Below are 20,496 nucleotides of genomic sequence, written 5' to 3'. Positions count from 1 at the left end.
AATATGGAAAGCAGTATGGAGATTCCTGGGAAAGCTGGGAATGGAACCACCATTTGACCCAGCTATCGCCCTTCTCGGACTATTCCCTGAGGACCTTAAAAGAGCGTACTATAGGGATACTGCCACATCAATGATCATAGCAGCACAATTCACAATAGCTAGACTGTGGAACCAACCTAGATGCCCTTCAATAGATGAATGGATTAAAAAAATGTGGCATTTATACACAATGGAGTATTACACAGCACTAAAAAATGACAAAATCATGGAATTTGCAGGGAAATGGATGGCATTAGAGCAGATTATGCTATGTGAAGCTAGCCAATCCTTAAAAAACAAATGCCAAATGTCTTCTTTGATATAAGGAGAGCAACTAAGAACAGAACAGGGAGGAAGAGCATGAGGAAAAGATCAACATTAAACAGAGATGAGTGGTGGGAGGGAAAGGGAGAGAGAAGGGAAATTGTATGGAAATGGAAGGAGACCCTCATTGTTACACAAAATTACATATAAGAGTTTGTGAGGGGAAAGGGGAAAAAAAAAACAAGGGAGATAATTGAATAACAGGAGATGGGGTAGAGAGGGAAGATGGGAGGGGAGGGGAGGGGGGACAGTAGGGAATAGGAAAGGTAGCAGAATACAACAGTCACTAATATGGCATTATGTAAAAATGTGGATGTGTAACCAATGTGATTCTGCAATTTGTATTTGGGGTAAAAATGGGAGTTCATAACCCACTTGAATCAAATGTATGAAAGATGATATGTCATGAGCTTTGTAATGTTTTGAACAACAAATTAAAAAAAAAAAAGTATCCCTAAACTGAAATAGGAAATAAAATTTTCTATTCTTACCTTTGATGATCTCCATTCCCAACCATCACCTATCTGTTGTGAATGTTTAATGAATTCTGAACAATGATGCTGGAATGTTTTTTCTCCAAAAAATTCATCTTCTTCCATTTTAAATGATAGCTGCAATATAAAAACTCAGTATTGGCAACAGCTTGAGAACAAATACTGAAAGAAATTCTGTTAATTGGTTTATTTCTTTAAACAAAGTTTGAGCTATACAATAATACAGAAAATAACCTCATGGCCATTCCAAAAAATGGTCTGTTTCCATCTTTCACACCCTGTTCTCATTTCCTTTATCAGTCAACAAGAAAACTCAAAACCTAGATTTGTAACAAATATGTATATAGAGAGGTTTTTTTTCCCTCTGTTTGATTTTTGGTTTGTTTAGTTTGGTTTTTGGTGTTTTGTTTTTGTTTTTGATTTTTTTGTTTGAGTTCTAGGATCGAGTTCAGGGCCTCATGCATGCTAAAAATGTATGCTACCACTGAACTACACTCTCAGCCCCTCATCTATGTTTTTAATAATGACAAGGGTGATGTTGAATATAGCATAAGTCCTCACTATTATATTTTACTAGAACCTATACTTAGTAAAAAGTTTATTTTGACCCAATGTGGTGAACATCCCTATAATCCCAGCCATGGGAGGGGGCAGGGTGCTGACACAGAAGGTTCACAAGTTCCAGGCCAGCCTGTGCAACTTAGGGAGATCCTATCTAAAATTAAAAAATTAAAAGGCTGGGATGTAGCTCAGTGGTTGAGTGCCTGTAAGTTCAATCACCAATACTGGGGGAAAAAAAACTATTTGGACCCAGGGTCAATAATCTGTCTATAATAGCTGATTTCCAAATCAGTGTTCTGATTATTCAGATTTGGTAGGTACAGCCTATATAAGAATATATTCATTCGTCCAACAAATACACATTGAGTATATATTAAATAGTAGGCATTGTGCTTATATAATGGCTAAATATTTTTTTAAATGAAAAAATATATATATTCCTTGAACAAAGGGAGATAAGTAAGAAAAACAATTATAGTAGAAACTTTCACTCTCTTCCTCCCCACCCTGCTCTCTTTTGGTACTGAGGATTGAACCCAGAGGCACTATATCACTGAGCTATATCCCCCAGCTCTTTTTATTTTTTATTTTGAGACAGGGTCTTGTTGTGTTGCTTAGGACCTAAGTTGCTGAGGCTGGCTTAGAACTTGTGCTCCTCCTTCCTCAGCCTTCTGAGTTGCTGAGATGACAGACATGTGTCACCATGCCCAGCTACAATAGAAACTCTCTTAACTAATCTCCATTCAACAACATACTAGATTAACTGTCACAATGTCCAGTCTCTTTCTGTAACACTAACTAATGTCTGCAGTATGCCAAACATGAAGCATCCCTGCTCCCATCATGATAGGGGTTTGGGCACAGAAGGATGGACTTCAACAATACACTAGACATCTTGCCCCTTTCAAGTGAAGAAAAGGCATTTGATATCTATAAAATTCAGAGAAGTCTTTAAAAGGAGACTGAAAATTAAGGAAGAAGTCACAAGACATTTTGATGCAGGGGCAGGTAACATGCTGTAGAGAGTAAGAGTTCAGAGAAAGGGGAACATCCAAGAAAACTAGTGTAGATTTGGAATTGCTGGTGAGGAAAATGGAAGGTCAACATTAAGTTGCTGAGGCTGGCCTGGAACGTGTGATCCTGTTGCCTCATTCTCCCAAGTCACTGAGATTTTAGGTGTGCACCACTGCATGTGGCAAGAGGACAGCATGAAGGATGAGCAGATGGAAGTGAAGATTCAACATGGGTTGAGACCATGTATTTATAGTGCCACACTCTGAATTGCTGAGATTGTCTTCAGAGTGTTCAGCCTCCCCCTCTCCAAGTATGGGAATCAGCACAGAGAAGGTACATTATTAATAATATAAAGTTGGAGGCTGGGGATATAGTTGTATACTAAAGCACTTGCCTACTATGTGGGAAGCCCTGATTCAATCCACAGCACCACTAAAAAAAAAAGTTGTGTTTTTGCTGGGTTGATTCAATAGAAGGACAAGAGTGTAGGTGGTGAAAGGAAATGCTTGTGAGAATAGCTCAAAAATCTAGATTAGGTAGGAAAGAGGTTGAAGGGACTGAGAAAACATAGAAGAATTGGAGATGCCAAAAAGGTCTGGGCATAGGGACGCATACCTGTAATCCCAGTGACTCAAGAAGATCTCAAGTTTGAGGCAAACCTCAAAGCAATTCAGCAAGACGCTCAACAACATAGTGAGAACCTATCTTGTAATCAAAAAATAAATAATTAAAAGAGCTGGGGATTTAGCTCAGTGGTAGAGGACACCTGGGTTCAAAAAAAAAGGATATAGAAAAATTAAAGAACTTAAAATTAAAAGTAAAAGGAGAGAAATGGAAAAATGGGAAGACTATATAGATATTAGAATCTGATGGTCTCAGCTGTGAGTACCATGGGAGTGAGTACATATTGTAGTTTGGAGATGAACATGATGAGAGATCTGGAATTTTAAAGAAACATGAGGCTTGGATCCTTCTCAAGGTGACACTAAAGGTTATACCACTAAACAGAGATAGCAGGTAAGAAGAAAAACTGACCTTGCCATAACTTGTAGAACTGAATTACATGAGCCTCAAAGGAGTAGGGCCTTTTACATGAGGTTGAAGGAAGTAGTCACCAAACATTGGTATCAGGAAATTGGGGGCTATCAGCAATCTTCACATCCAGAGTCATGTGAGATGGAGAAAACAGTAGCTTCCACTTAAAGGGCTTCAGAGTTTTTTTTGAAAGCCCACTTTCTTTTAAAGCTTGGGATGAAGCTCAGTGGTAGAACACTTGCCTGGCCCTGGATTCAATTACTAGCATTACAAAACACACTTAATACAATCTAGTTTGTAGAGGCACTAATAAAGATATTACTATTATTTGAGATTTATATATGAAAACCAATCCACATTGTATGAACCATCCCCCAAGCTGGAGATACACAAGGCATAGTGTGGTATGGGAACCATTAGCTAAATGTTTCTCTTTTGACCACAGAATTCAGTTTCCTAGAAACACTTTTTAACATACACCACAGAATATGTAGTAGGTGGGCTGAGTTAAGATAAATTTCTTTACTATGAATATGTGCTTCTGGGAGAGTGGGAGAACAGGCTGGGAAGAGAAAGCACCAACGCAGGAGGGTAATACAGAAGACACAATTGCAGGGACTCCCACTGAGGCATTCATCAAAATTCCTAAATGTAAGTGAAATCTCCAGGTTACACACAGAATTCTGGTTTTAAAGTTGTCAAAATTCAATGCAGACAAAAGTTGAGAAAGTGACATCACAAAAATACTTTAAAAAAAAAAAAAAGCAGTTAACCAAACAAAAGTGGGGAGATGATGGGAACAGAATGTGTGAAAGACTGCATAAAGAGAAAGTTTTTTTAATTGAGGAACTCTTGTTTGAAATTTAGAGGTGGAGAGAGGGTATTGGGAAAACTTGTGTTGATAAATACCAGGGTCCCTAGCCTGAGGGCTCATAGGAGTTTTGAAAGTGGAAGTACACTAATCAGATTTGCATTCTGACTTCCAGTGATTCTGCAGTCTTGCCTGAAGGAATGAAACAGGTGAAAGTCTTTTATGGTAATCCAAGAGACAATGTGATGCTAAATAAAGCCAAAGATTAGTGGTAGAGCAGAAGAGGAGGGAAGAATTCAGAAAACACTGGTACCAGGAAAAAAAAAAAATATATATATATATATATATATATATATATATATATATATATATATATATATCCTCTATCTTCACTTGTTTTTGGTACTGGGGAATTGAACCCAGAGGCACTTTACCACTGACCACATCCCCAGCCCTTTTTATTTTGAGTCAGGGTTTCACTAAGTTGTTTAGAGCCTTGCTTAGTTACTAACACTGGCCTAGAACTTGTGATCCTCCTGATTCAGCTTCTGGAGTTGCTGGGATTATAGGATGCATCACCCAGGCATGGCTTCAATTGTCCTTAATTGACTTAAAAATCAATAATTTGGGGAGATCACACAGCTGGGCAATATATTATTACTCCATCACTAGTTTTGGTGTAGATTACGCCCAACCATTGACTAGGTTTTTCTTTGGGGACCTGAAGTCAGTGCTGAAAACACTAACTCTTCATTTAGGCCTACAGATATCTGATGGGGGACTGGAAAGGAATGAAAAGGCTTGGCATCCCTGTCTTCATATTGGGTCTGTCTCCTTTGTTGCCTTAATCTTTGGGTCAGATTCTACTCAGCTCTGCATGTAGACATGTTAATCATCTGAGAAATGTTTGTCCTAAACAGTAGTACAGGGCTATCTTGACCTAGACTTGTGTAGTCTCCCTCCCCCACGCCACTCTTCCTCGAAGGCACCTACCAGTCACCATAACTGGAAACACCAGACTATAAAAGGAATGACAAAAGGTGGCACTCAAGTTCCTGGAAGATTGCCATCGATTCCCAGAAAAGACATGAATATTCCTCCCCTTTATTAGCTTATCCCTCTCCCTCATTATTCCTATCCAGTATCTGTAGCCTTTCCGCCCACTGAAATTGAGAAGCTGATTTGTAAGCAAAGCTCCCTCTTCTCCATTCTTCAGCCACTGAATAAATCCTTTCTCCCTAACACTCCTCTCTGACATTGTTTTCTCAGTGAGATGAGACTCTAAACCTGGGTTTCATAACTTTTTTTTTTCTTTTTGGTACCAGGGATTTTACCCTGGGGTTCCTTACCACTCAACTTTATCCCCAGTCTTTTTTATTTTTTAATTTTTTTTATTTTGAGACAAGTTACCAAGAGTGGCCTCAAACTTACTATTCTCCTGCCTCAGGTTTCCAAGTCTCTACGATTACAGGTGTGTACCACTGTGCCTGGCATCAGTATCATTTTGATAATATACTCATTACTGCTGACAAGCTTTGGTATGTGAGGGAGAAGGAAGAGAAAAGATTAAAAAATGGTTCCAAGTTTCCTGCTGTATGTGGTGGTGTACTGACTACAACAGAAATCCCTAGAGGAAGAACAAGTTTTAGAGAGGTAGGATTCGTTTAGCCAAAAATGAATTGGAGTTTGAAATGTCTGTGGGATGTGCAAGTAAAGGAGTCTAGCAGGCATTTTGAGATAAGCCTTGAACTCAGAAGAAAAGAAAAATCTAGGCTGGAAATAGTGACTCTATATCAGCATCACATAGATGGCAAAAGAACCTATTCCATCCCTCAGAGCTAGGATGCAGAGCTAAATTGGAAACTGGGTGTGGTGGTGCAAGCCTGTAATCCCAGTGACTTGGAAGGCTGAAGCAGGAGGATCACAAGTTTAAAACCAGCATGGGCAACATAGTGAGACCATGTCACAAAAAAACAAAAAAGGGCTGGGAGTGTAGTTCAGTACCCCAATACTGAAAATAAAATAGAAGACTGACATGGAAAGTCAGAATAGTTCATCCAACTGTATGATGATTATCCTGAGATCTATTAACAGGTACTAAATCAAAGAAAATTTGACTTTTGTATTTTATTTATTTATTTATTTGGTACCTGGATTGAACCCAGAGGCATTTAACCACTGAGCCAGGTCCCTAGCCCTTTTTATTTTCTATACTGAGACAGGATCTCACTAAGTTTCTTAGGGCCTCACTAAATTCTGAGGCTAATCTCAAACTTTCTATCCTCCTGCCAGAGCCTCCCAAGTCACTAGGATTATAGACATGCACCACCATGCCTGACTGTAAGCAAGCACTTTTTTATTTTTTATTTTTTTTAGTTGTTGATGAACCTTTATTTAATGAACTTATCAATATGCAGTACTGAGAATCGAACCCAGTGCCTCAAACATGCCAGGCAAGTGCTCTACCACTGAGCCATAACCCCAGCCCCCTAAGCAAGCTCTTAATAACAAAAGAGAACAAGTAAACACACTTACTTCTTAAGCCCTCCAGTTACTTAGGATTTACTGAAATATTGAAAATGTTAGTTGAAACATAAAATTTCACTCAATAGCCACAGTTTATCTAATTAACAGCACTGTGCTACAAGCAAGATGACTCAATATCAAAACACTAATTAATATTTAGTTGAAGACTTTTTAAATCATCTACAGACTAGGCTTTGCTGAAGGATGTTATATACAGTAATACAAACATTGCTTGATTACAAAATCAGAAACTATAATATATATTAAAAAGATATCTATCTCAACTTGAATCACCATAATATACAATAATGAATACCATTGAATAATTGTTTCTTTGATTAAGAATATTTCAAGTCATTAAAGATGAAAATATAATTCAATCAACACTTTCATACATACTTTTCAAGTTGTTTTACTCTTTGATCCTCTATCAAACTCACTGACTATTTAAAGCAGAAATTATAATCTTAGAGCTTCCTATTATGAGATAGCTAAAAATTGAGCAAAAAATAGGAATAACTATAACTGCAGTTTATTAAGCAAGAATAATCCTTACTTAGCAAATGAAAAACCCAAGACATGTGAAGTGCCCTGTGTTTCCAGATTTAAGCAATCTTAAACTAAATTCAGAACAGTTAACAACAGAACACATGTGAACTGCCGGTAAAAAGACAAATTTCAATACTGATCTCATCTTAAACAATAAACCTCTCATTTCTAATTTTAAGTAAGACTTAGAAAATGATTCAGAGCTCCTGTCATAAAGTATAAATTGTTAATACATCTATTTTGCTTGATTCTTACTCTAAATGAAAAGATTTGGTTTTGGGGGTTTGTTTTCAAAATATTTTTTCAACTGCTTCAATAGATTTTAAAGATTGGGGAGAAATGACTTTTCCCTACTAGATAAGACTAGTCTTTCCAAACTATAGGTTAACCCTCAGACAAGACAATATGAAGAAACTTACTCTGGTGCTATCCAAAAATGTCTTTTCAGAAAAGCAGACCCAGTGAATTCTAACTTTATTTATAATCATTGTTCAAATTATTCTTTTCAATTAAAAACTTTTTTTCACTACCACACTCTCCATATATAGTTTGTGATATTTTTTTATATTAGGAATTGAACCCCCATGGGACACTTATCCACTAAGATACATCCCCAACATACCAAGCCCCATTTTATTTTGGGGCAGGGTCTTGCTAAATTGCTTAGGTTGATCTTAAACTTGGTATCCTCCTGCCTCAGCCTTCCATGTGCCACCATGCCTGGCTTATATGTGATTTTTAATCTAATGGAAGGGGGTTGTTTTATTTTTGTAGCATTGGGGATTAAGACCAGGGCCACTTTACCACTGAGCTACATATCCAGTCTTTTATTATTGTTTTCTTTATTTTTAATTTTGAGACAGGATCTGAGGCTGATGTAGAATATCCAATCCTCCTGCCTTAGCCTCCAGAGTTTGTTAGAATTACAGGCATGAACCACCACACTGGCTAATTTTTTTGCTTTTTTGTTGTTGTTGTTGTTGTTGTTTTGTGTTGTTGTTTTTGTCAAAAAAAATCTATCTTTTCTCAGCTTTTTTTTTTTTTTTTTTTTTGGTGGCACCAGGCACTGAATCCTGGGCTTCATACACTTACTTAAGTAAGCACTATACCACTGAGCCATATTCCCAATCCAAGACATTTCTTTTGATGAATCTATAAATCAGTGTGTATCAGAATCAAAACTGAGACCAAATCACTGTAATAAATATAACTAAATTTCTCAGAATTTAAGATCATTTACAAAACTGTGAATATCACAGAACATGCTATGTATTTTAAATATTTAAGATCATTTTTGACTAATAAAGTTAGGCAACTTCCTCTACTTGTCCTTCCTAACAAGAATTTTACTTTACTATAAATATAGGAAAGGATTATTTTGATCAATTCATTACCTTAATGACAATTTGGCTTGAATTCACTTAGATTGGTTAACCACTTACCTAGCAAGTTCCTTGTGCAGAAGTCTTCCAGTTTTAGAGAGCAAGGAGACTCCCAGGGTACAATTTAAATGTGGAATCCTAGGCCCTAGTCAAAAAGATTACCTGATTCTGCATGCCCCAAAATATGCATTTTTAATCAGTATCAGAGAAAACCTGAGGGATACTCATGCTAGAAAACTGAGACCAAGCCACATCTATAATCCCAGCAATCTGGGAGGCTGAAGCAGGAGAATCACAAGTTCAAAGCCAGCTTCAGCAATTTACCAATGCCCTAAGCAACAAAGTGAGGCCCTGTCTTAAAATTTTAAAAAATAAAATGAAAAATATGGGATTTAGCTTGGTAGTAAAGTGCCTCTGGGTTCAATGGAAACAGAGAAAGACCAAATCAATGAACCATTTTGATAGAGTTAATGAAAAACCTGAATTTTAAGGTATTTGGAAGCCTGGGTGGGGCATGGAAGGCATAGACCTGGGCAATCCAATAAAGAGCTCAGGGAAGCATCCAAAAAGGGGCATTCTATTCAGTTTTGTTTTTGGGTTTTTTTGATCATAAGGATAAAACTCAGGGAGTGGAGGGTTTAACACCAAACTACATCCCCATTTTTATTTTTTATTTTGAGACAGGGTCTCAGTTTCTCAGGGCCTCCCTAAATTATGAAGGCTGGCCTCAAACTTGCAATCTTCCTGCCTCATCCTCCAAGTCACTGAGATTATAGGTATGCACCACCACACCCAGCACACCCAGTCCAGTCAGTCTTGACAGCAGGGTTCAGTTCTCTCTCTCTTCCATAACATATATCCCAAATCAAAGTTAAACAGGAGGCAATATTGTACCTGGACTGGAAGTGAAGAATCTCTATTGGTTGCTGATGTTTGCTCTGACTTACATAGCAGGACATCCCATTAGGAAGAAGATAAGAAGACATTTCACTTCACCATTCTGTATTCCCTTCAGAGAAGTACTTTGAGCTGCACTTTCTCTATTGGTTTCCAACACCCATTGGTGATCCTCTTTGTGTGTGTGTGTGTGTGTGTGTGATATATATATATATAGTAGTATTTGGACACAATATCTTTATTTTTATGTGATGCTGAGGATCGAACTCAATGCCTCACACGTGCAAAGTGGGCGCTCTACCACGGAGCTACAGCCCCAGCCCCAGTAATCCTCCTTTAAAGCAGTTCTCTCTCAATAATGTAACATGCATGGCTATAAATAAAAAGTAAAGCCATGTGGTAAACTGAATGCTGTGATACCAAGTCAGTAGTAAGCAAAGTACAATGGCACATGCCCATTACCCCAACCACTCAGGAGGCTGAGGCAAGGAGGATCACAAGTGCGAGGCCAGTCTGGGCAAATTAGCAAGACCCAGTCTCTACATTAAAAGTAAAAAGGACTGAAAATTAGGAAACCAGCCCAGGTGTCCATCAATAATGGATAAAGGAAAAAAATGTGGTTTTCAGAAAAAATAAAAAGACAATTTATTGCTTTGCTAGCAAAGGAGAAACACAGAGTACTCCTGTCCCAAAGGCTGTGATTCTGCCCATCAGCAGGAACAGGGGCTTTTATAGAAGTGATTCAGAGAAAATGAGATTTGGGAGACGAGAGCAGGAAGGAGAAATTCAGGGAAAAGAAGATGAGGGAGGAGAAGGTTAGGGAAAAGAAGATCAAGGAGGAGAAGATCAGGGAGAAGGAGATTGGGAAAAAGAAAAAAAAGGTAAGTTTCGAAGCCATAAGGGATATGGTCAAAGCATCAAGTAAACTCCTGTTACAATTGATTTAGCAAGGCCCTAAGCAACTTAGTGACACCCTGTCTCAAAATGTTTTTAAAAGGGCTGGGGATGTGACTCAGTGGTTAAGTGCTCCAGATGCAATCCCCAGTACCAAATAAATAAATAAATTATCAATTGGAAAGGAAAGTTTCTTCTGAGTACAGGAAAAAAAAAAATCTACCCTTTATAAATGTGGTCATAGACATCCTCCTGCTCTCCAACCTAACATCTAGAGGAAGAATCTAAATGTAGTAAGGGAGCTGAAGGGGCACTTGCTCACTCTGACCATCAACCCCTCTCCAGAGGAGTCCCTTGTCAAGGTGAGTGAACCAAAACTATCAATATCAACATGGAATCAAGAGGAAGCACTTACGTATGAAAACAGGGACACTTTCATAAAGTATAAGAGAAAAGGCTTGTTTCTGTAATGGGCTTAAACTGAGTATCAGGGGAAATTTTAGGAATTATCTATAAAAGAACCTAACCCTGTGACCCATATCTATAATCCCAGCTACTCAAGAAGGTAAGGCAGGAGGATAGAAAGTTCAAGGCAAGTTGGGGCAATTTAGGGAGACCCAGCCTCTAAATAAAATTAAAGGACTGGAGATGTAGCTCAGTGGTAGAGCACTCTGGGTTCACTTCCCAGTACTGGGGGTGGAGGGAGCCTTGAAAAAAGAATTATCTAAAATAGAAAACAAGGAAACAGATAAAGCAGCTGAGGATATAGCTCTGTGTTAGAGTGCCTCTGGGTTAAATCCCCATTACCTCAGAAAGAAAGACAGGAGGGAAGAAGGGAGGGAAAGAAAGAGAGAATGAAAGAGGAGTCACAGTTTACTATTACCTTTTAGCGCTCAGGGAGCTGGTATAATAAACATCCTACAAAGTGTAGGGCAGTCCCACACAATGAAGAACTGTCCATAAAAATGCCACTACAACAGGGCACAGTGGCTCACACCTATAATCCCACCAATTTGAGAGGCTGAGGAAAAAGGATTACAAATTCAAGGCCAGTCTCAGCAATTTAGTGGCAAACTCAATAATTTAGCCAGAATCTGTCTCAAAATTTTAAAATTTAAAAATGGACTGAGGATATAGCTCAGTGGTAAAGTGTCCCTGCATCCAATTCCCAGTCCAAACAAACCAACCAACCAAAAACAAAAACAAAAAAACACTTTTGGTCCTTTGATAAACACTGGAAAGTTGGTTATGGCTTAACAAGTACAAGTTTGGAGAACTTAACTCTAGGGCTTCTCAAGAGTATCCTTTAACATTTTTTTTTAAATTACAAATTGCATTTCACTCAGCAAATATTTACTTCCAAGCATAAGAAGATAAACTGAGGCACATTAAAATTTTAAAGAATTTATTTGGGTAGACAGCAGTTCATAAATTAGGCAGCTCCAGAATGCAAGTAGTTTGGGGCTCCATCAAACAAACACAGGGAAAGGTTTTTATGAAGTAAATACAGAGCAAGGCAATATTTGACTGGCTAAAATGGAACAGTAGCCTTATTTATTTTATTCCAGTTGAAAGCCTTTAGAAGTTAGTTGGTGGTTTAAGTTTATGTTTTCATTTTACTCAAATATGACAATTTACAGAGTTCAATGAGGTTTGTATAAGTGGAAATTCATAGTACTAGAGCCTTCTCAGACAATGGATTCACAATGATTTTCACACAGAAAATGCTTTTTGTAGAGCAAGTAGCATTTCCTTCTTTAATTTCACAACCATGAAAATCATATTGGCTGTGGCCTACCTTTAAAAACTATACCAAAAAAAAAAAAAGTTAGCTTTTCACAAAAAATATTTCAATGTCATTTATCCTAATCTCACCTTTCTATTCCAAACTTCATATTTTCATGACCCTGTTATCTTTCTTTTCTTCCTGTGGTACTAGGAATTGAACCCTGAGGTGCTCTACCATTGAGGTACATCTCCAGGCCCACTTTTTAAAAAGTTTTCATTTCGAGACAGAGTTTCTATAAATTGCCAAGGCTGGCCATGAACTTGTGATCTTCCTACCCCAGCCTCTAGAGTAGCTGGGGTTACATGCAAGCACCATGGCATACAGTTTATTCTGCATGCTATTACATATGTTTATAAGCTACCTCAAATACTTTTGGAATAAAATAGGATATAAACTTAAAACTATAATCAACAGAGAAAAATGGATAATAGGAATAGTCAGGATAATAGTAGCACAGTCAGCTTAGGAGGCTGAGTCAAGAGAATTTCAAGTTCAAGTTCAGCCCAGGCAATCTAGCGAGACCCTGTCTGGAAAAAAATAAAACAAGGTAAAGATGTAGCTTAGCAGTAAAGAGCCCATGGATTCATTCTCTAGTACTGCAAAAACTAGTACATGCTTTTTACCTTCAACAGTTTGTAATCAAATTTTTTTAAAAAAGCTTCAAGCTGAAGAACATTAGAGAATAAGACAGTAAAAAGTGATGACAAATTATATAATCATCATATAAAGACTGTGTATGGATTAAAACAATAATTTAAAATAGCATATATTAAGCCTTTATCAAGAACTGTGGTAACTCCAATCCTCATAGCACTTAGGTAAATTGTTATGTTTTGCTCTGTTTGAGGGGAAAGGGGGGTATCAGAAATTGAAACCAGGAGCACTCACCCCTGAGCCACATCCCCAGTTCTTTTTTAATTTGTTTGTTTGTTTGTTTTTGACAGGGTTTTGCTAAATTCCTGATGAACTTGATAAGTTGCTGAGGCTGGCCTCAAACTTTCAATTCTCCTGCCTCCTTAGCCACAGGTATTGCAGGCATGTGCCACTGCACCTGGCCTAATATTTTTGTTTTCTTATTTGTACTACTGGGGTCAAACCCAGGACCTCTTATATGTCTGGGAAGCACTTTAACAGTGAGCCACACTCCCAGCCCCAAGATAATAGCTATTAAGGGTGGCCTAGGGTAGTATGTACCCAGAATCATGCCCTAGAAGACTTAGATTTCAGCTAATCCCTGACTTATAAGAGGCAATCAAAGGAAAGCAGTAAGGTAGAAATAGGAGTGGGGGTGGCAGTGAACATAGGAACAGGTTAAAATGACATTAAGTAAGCAAGTAAAGAGACTAACTAGAGAGAAGATTGAGGATTACAGGAAAATCTGGGAGGCAGGGAACAAGCAGTTTATAAATGGCCTTAAAACTCAAAAGAGATTCCATTTAAAACAGTGAACAATAAGAAACCATTGTAGGTTATTGAGCTCAGAAAGGATATTAAAAAGGTTTTCTTGGAAAGATATTACATGACAGTGATATAAAATAATCCTAACTTCAAAGCTAAATTCATATTAGTAATTACTCTTCTTGGATCCTATAACTAATGCAATCAGACACTTCAAGGCCTGGGATGCCAGGAACATTAGAGAAGCCTCTGCTGCTGCCTATTTCTAGCAACTTCTCTGCAAGCAGGATACCTTCAGGTAGTTTATTTTCCATTCCCCTACTTTCCAGTTGTTTTATACCCAGCCTGCTTGACCCTAATACATTTGTTTTCAACAGATGATCTCTATATCTCTTCTTATATGGTTCCTGATTATATTTATGATTCAAATACAACCTCTAAGGTCCTAAACATATCTGGAGGCTTCAAAGATATTGATAATAAAAGCAACCCTAATCCAAAGCAATCTACTTATATAAGTTTCATCCTACTTGTTTTTCCTAAAATGGTGCTTTCTCAGAAACTTACTAAGCATTAGGAACTGCTATCAAGATACAATTTCACAAAACATTATGCCTAGATACGTGAGGTGGTCCATGCCTGTAATCCTAGCAAACCAGGAGACTGAGGCAGGAAGATCTCAAGTTGCACAGCCTGGGCAGTTTAGTGAGACACTGTCTCAAAATAAAAATAAAAAATAAAAAATAAAACATCTGGGGGTGTAGCTCAGTGGTAGAGCACCCTTGGGTTAAATCCGAGCCCCCCCCCCCCGCCCAATACACACACACACACACACAATGGTGTGTGTGTCCTCCCGAGCCTAATTCAATTGTCCCATCATGCAGCAAGATCTGTTAAGATTATGGTAAATAAAACAGAAGATGGTAGTTGGGAAATAATCTTGTAACATTTCCATATCCAAATGAATCCAGTTCAGAACTATTTCTACTAGTTTCCTCAATTAAAATACAAATTAACAATTTTAAACTGTGTACTTTGCAGACTTTAAATTTCTCAGTACTCAAGTTTCAATTTGGAAGCAAGGAGGGAGTGATTCTTCTACCTAGAACTCCATGATAGATTTGAGTAGTGCATAGGGCCTATGTTCTCCAGCCCTGAATAGCATAAATTTAAACCTTTGCCACTAAAAACTGGAGGCTGTTGTCAAACTATAATAGTTATAAACATGACTCAGACCAAGTGTGTCTTTAGCAAAGATATGCTGAACTGATAATGAAGGAGCAAGCTAAATGGTAAATTGAAGAAAACGATGGAGCCTGTGGTCCCAATTACTCCGGATCACTTGAGTCCAGGAATTGGGGTAACATAGCAAGACCTGGGCTCAAAAAAAAAACCAAACAAAACAAAAAAAGCTTAAGATTGCTATCCTAAAAAACCACAACCTTTCAGGAGTTATATTCTCCCAGTCAGAAATAATTTGTATCTCAATTAGTCAACAAGATGTAATTATAGAAGTCTAAACCCCGAAACCTTAACCAATGCAATGTTATGTGGCCCTTATGAACAAAGCTCCCTTTTGGTTTTGAAAGGACATGTAGCCATCCTTCGACTTTATTTTCAAAATTTTCATAGTGAGTGAGTGTGTGTGTGTGTGTGTGTGTGCATATACTTTTTTAAACCACAACTAAAAATGTTTCTACAAGTCGGTTAACTATTCCTCATCACCTTATCCCACCTTTTGTTTTTATAAATTCTAGGAAGGGTGGTGCTAGCTATAAATATCAGAGTATTCCTCCTGCACTTAATGAATCTGAAACCCCTTCAAGTGGGACTCTCCAGTAACTTAATATCCTTTGTTTCAACGTTACACGCACAAAGACTGGCTATCTGTAAGACTTTTAAGACTGTTGACTACCCAAGGGTGAGGCCGCGGAGTGCCCCCCCCCCCGCCACCCCGGAGTGCTGAAGACACTGATTGCAAGACTGGGGCCCAAGGGGTGCTGGGTCGCGCGCCCTGGTCACTCGCCCAAGCAGCAGCTCCAGCGCGGCAGCCCGCGCGGGCCCGTGGTTCTGGGGCGAGGGCCCCGCTTCCCCGGCCTTTTGTTCCGGACTCGGCTGCTTCCCGCCCACCCACTCCCGCCCTTCCTCTCGGTCCTAGGAGTGGGGTGAGGATGGTGCGGGAAGCAGAGCTGGGAGAAGGATGGCGGCGTTGGCTGTGGGAATACTCACCCCGCTCCGCTCGGCCCCTGACCCCGCAGCCCAGCCAGGCGGGCGGGGCGACGGGGCTGGGGGAGGGGAGGCGGGGACCGGCACCTAGCGCCCCGTGAGGACACCGCCGCGCGTGCGGCCCCAGGGAGGAGGGACATAGGAGGTGGGCCCAAAGGGGCCGTGAGGGCGGCGGCGACCCAGCGAAACCCCACTCGGCGAGGGAGGCCCACCAGAAGGGCGCGTCCCCTCCCGCGGCAGCCACCACCAACAACAAGCGAGTCCGAGCATGCGTACTGGGTTTTCCCGCGCGCCTAGGGAAGCGCCCCGCGCAGGCCCGTGACGTCGTCGGCCGCGCGCTCAGGGCCGACCAGGTCGGGGCTTGGACGCGGTGTGCTGGGGCTAGACCCCTTTGCTGCGGGCGTAGACTGGAACCAAGGCCCCGCCCCTCACTTCGTTCGCGTGCCCCCTCGCTCCCCAGCCAGGCTAACCTGAGTTTGACTGAGCCCTTGGTGGAGGACAAAGGCGGCTCGTGGCGGAGGAGGAGCTGAGGGCAGGGGGAAACTTGGGGGAAGGGGTACTAGCGGTTTCAAGGACTGCACGCTGTCCTCCAAGACATTTTCTAATATCGGGAATATAAAAGAATGATCAATGAAGAACAAGAGTAGAGCAACAGCAAGAATGTAGTGCCACTAGCATTCCCCTGAGAGGCTAGGAAGCCATGCCAGCGAACATTGCAAAAAGTAACCAGGAGCACCACCATTAAACGCATACACGTGTCCACCACTTGCTTAAGAATGGGGGAGAAGTTAGGAATTCGAGTATCCACAGTAGTACCATCTGTGGCACATATCTCAGGGGGAAAAAAAGAGTGTGTGTGCGTACACGTTGGAGGAAAATAGTAGGAATAGGGAAAAGACTACAGAATGACTAGGAATTATAGGGGTGAGATAATAAACATCTCAGGGAAAACACATCTGCTCCTGTAAAACAATAGAATTGTAAAACAAAGGTGTAAACGCAGGTAAAGAAGTAATGAAAAACCTACCTTCAAACTTTCAGGGAATGGAGCCTGTGAGGTGGGGAAGGCCTGTAAACCCAGCTATTTGGGAGGCTCAGACAGGAGGATGTCTAGTTCAAGGCCAGCCTGGGCAACTTAGACTGTGTCTCAGAATTAAAAGGCGCTGGAGTTGTAGCTCAGTGGTGATCCTCCTGACTTCAACCCTCAGCACCAGGGTGAGGGGTGGGGAGTGGGGTAATTTCAGGGCATGGTTTTGATCCGGTAGACAGTCATATAAGAGATCCCCATTGGAGTAAACTAGGTAATAAGTACCCAGTACTGTTAATCCATAACCATTTCAAAATAAAAGCTTGTTTTTTAAAAGAACCGTACTGATCAGTGGTAACCAGGAAGAAATTAACTGAAAATTGGCTTAAGGGAATTTGAAGGGATGATGGATCGGTTCTATATCTTGTTTCTACTGAGAATTAAATCACTGCTTTCTTGGTCAAACCCCACAAAAAGTATGATTTTTGTATGTAAGATTTTAAAATTAATCTTTTAAAAAATATTGCTAGCAGAAAATAAACTTCAACTAACATTTTAGCAACTACAAAATGATTGGTAAGTGCTAGTTTAAATTATACATTTGATCTTTTTAAGTACAAGACAGTGAATTTTTTGTTTATTTTGCAGTAGGATTCAACCCAGGGGTGTATGTTTATTTTGAGACAGGGTCTCACTAAATTGCCCAGGCTGGCCTTGAACTGCCATTCTCTAGACTCAACTTCCAGAGTTGTCCAGATTACAAGCACGCCAGTTTACAGGAGTATGTAAAAATAATAATTCATAATATCCTCTAGATAGTGTGATCCTACACTGGGATACAAGTTTAAAATTACATGGTCAGTGTCTTATTTTTCTCAGTCTCATCAGTCCCTCTCATTTATACTTTCTGTTCATATCTCATAGGCTACACAGAGATATAAAAAAGGTAGGAGGGGCTGGGGCTGTAGCTCAGTGATAAAGTGCTTGCCTTGCATATGTAAGGCACTGGGTTTGATTCTCAGCACCACATAAAAATAAATAAAGATACTGTGTATTAATCTACAAATATATATATATATATATATATGTAGATTATATGTATATATATATTATATGTATATATATAGATTATATGTGTGTGTGTATATATATATATATATATATATATATATATATATATGTAGGAAATGTAGCCATTTGCTCAGGTAAACCTTGACAGGGGGAGATTGTTTTATTTCTAAAAGAAAGGAGAATGGATACTGAGGGGGAAAATGCTATCTGGACTGCTGCTTGTAGTAGCAGATCTCTTCTACCACCTTCCAGGAGATCCTCAGGGAAATGTAAATTACATAAGAGTTACAGGAGGTAATCTGTTTGGATGGCAGAGATAAGAAACTTGCCTTCAAACTGTGTATGCATAATACTTACCCAAATATATGAGAGAAAAAAAGCAATAGTTGGCAAACCTATGGAGACAGTAAAAAGATCAGTGGTTACCAGCCAGAGTTTGCCAGGAAGGAAGCAAAGAGGGGAGAGATGAACATGTGGAACATAGGACATTTATTAGGGCAGTGAAACTACAATGTGTGATAATGTAATGGTAAATATATGACATTTTGCATCTATCAAAATCCATAGAACTGTCCAACACAAAGAATGAACCTTAATATAAATTATGCACTTTTGTTAATAATATTGTGTCAATATTGGCTCATCAATTCTAACAAAATGTACCAATATATTAATAAAAGGGAAAACTATGAGTGCAGTAGACAGGAATTCTCAATGCAATCTGCTGAATTTTCTTTAAGCCAATTTTTTCCTAAAACAAAAAAAAATTAAAACTCTATTAATTTAAGAAAATGATACTGCCAAAAAGAAAATATATACATATATCCACATCAAAGAAAGAAAGAATTGGAGAATTAAAAACAACCACAGAAAGATGATTCAGTCTTTCTATCACACTACTTCTACCCATGAACTTTACTACACATGAAGTATAAATATATTTGGGGAGTTTGCATTATTTTTATATTTTCATAATTTTTCTGCAGGGGCACTTAACCATTAAGCTATATCCCTAGTACCTTTGTTTTATTTTTGAGACAGGATCTTAACCATTAAGCTATATCCCTAGTACCTTTTTTTTATTTTTGAGACAGGATCTTGCTCAGTTGCTTAGGGCCTCACTAAATTGCCCAGGATGTCCTCAAAACTGCAACCCTCCTGCCTCAGCCTCTTGGGTTGCTAGGATTATAAGTGTCCACAACTGCACTGGCTAAATTGGGGGCATTTTATTTTACATAAATTATACCCCAAATTTTATTAAAATATAACTGGGTATGGTGGCACATGCCTATAATCCCAGCAACTCAGGAGGCTGAGGCAGGAGGGCCACCGATTCGAGGCCAATCTGGGCAATTTAGGGAGGCCATAAGCAATTTAGCAAGACCTGTCTCAAAAATTTAAAAAACCAAAAATAGGGCTAAGAATATATGTAGCACAGTGGTAATGTGCCCCATGAATACCAGAAAAAGAACAATGCCACCAAATCAAGTCTACAGTTTAATGAATTTTGGCTTGGGGAATGGTGTATGAGGTATACCTCTAAGCTACCTCCCTAGCCCTTTTTATTTTGAAACAGGGTCTCACTGAGTTGCTAGGGCCTTGCTAAAATTGTTGAGGCTGGCTTTGAATTTGCAGTCTTCCTGCCTTAGTCTCCTGAGTTGCTGGGATTACAGGCATGAGCTACTGTGACCTTCAATTTTGTGAATTTTAATGAAGATATCCACCTTTGTGCTATGATCTGATTGTTGTTGTTGTGCTGTGGTTGTTTTTTGTTTGTTAGTTTGTTTGTTTTTGTTTTTGATACTAGGGATTCAATCCAGGTGCTTAATCACTGAACTACCTCCTCAGCCCTTTTCATTTTGTGTTTTGAGACTGGATCTTGCCAAATTGCTTAGGGTTTCACTAAATTGCTGAGGCTTGCTTCAAATTTACAATCCTCCTGCCTCATCCTCCTAAATTGCTGGGATTACAGGTGTGCACCACCATGACTGATTGGTCTACATGTTTTTATTTCTCAAACATTCATATGCCAATTTCTTAACTCCCAAGGTGATGGTATGAGGAGGTGGAGCTTTTCAATGAACTCAGAACCAGATCCTTATAAGACATGAAATCTACTGGTAACCTGATCTTGAACTTTCCAACTTCCAGATCTGTGAGAAAAGGTTTTGTGTTATTTATAAGACACCCAGTTTATGGTGTTTTGTTATAGTAACACAAATGGACTGAGACATTATATAACCATATCCCAACCAAAATATAGAATATTCGCATCATCCAAAAGTGCTACCTCAAACTCTTTGCAGTTAATCCCTCCCCACACCTACAGACCCTTAACAACCACCCATTTACTTATAGTAGTCATTCTAGATTTGTTTTGCCAATACTAGAAAATGGTATCATGCAATATGTGTATGTCAGAATAATGTTCTTGAGATTAATTTGTGTTGTTGCATTTA

At 39.1% G+C, this 20,496-nt stretch overlaps 1 protein-coding gene across 11 annotated transcripts in view; it reads right to left on the bottom strand.

Moving 5' to 3' along the window:
- Atg10 (autophagy related 10) overlaps positions 1-17,215 on the bottom strand; it is a 290,932-nt gene extending 273,717 nt beyond the window's left edge. For 2 of the 11 annotated variants that reach the window (XM_046428035.2, XM_046428045.2), the window contains exons 1-2: positions 15,943-16,169; positions 855-974 (exon numbers count right to left, since the gene is read on the bottom strand). In XM_046428035.2, the coding sequence (XP_046283991.1) occupies positions 855-870 (16 nt within the window). In that variant the 5' untranslated portion in view covers positions 871-974; positions 15,943-16,169. Of the gene's footprint in view, positions 1-854; positions 975-6,813; positions 6,837-8,795; positions 8,961-15,942; positions 16,170-16,966 lie in introns of those variants that run through there. The other 9 variants (XM_058574415.1, XM_046428063.2, XM_058574429.1 and 6 more) reach the window with 9 other exon arrangements.
- Positions 17,216-20,496: the final 3,281 nt, after the last annotated feature.

This window comes from Marmota monax, unplaced genomic scaffold (genome assembly GCF_021218885.2).
Source record: "Marmota monax isolate L192 unplaced genomic scaffold, Marmota_monax_Labrador192_F-V1.1 WCK01_AAM20220418_F8-fsc00018, whole genome shotgun sequence".
NCBI lineage: Eukaryota > Metazoa > Chordata > Mammalia > Rodentia > Sciuridae > Marmota > Marmota monax.
The sequence above is the reverse complement of the archived record's forward strand: the minus strand, read 5'-3'. Positions and strand labels throughout refer to the sequence as shown.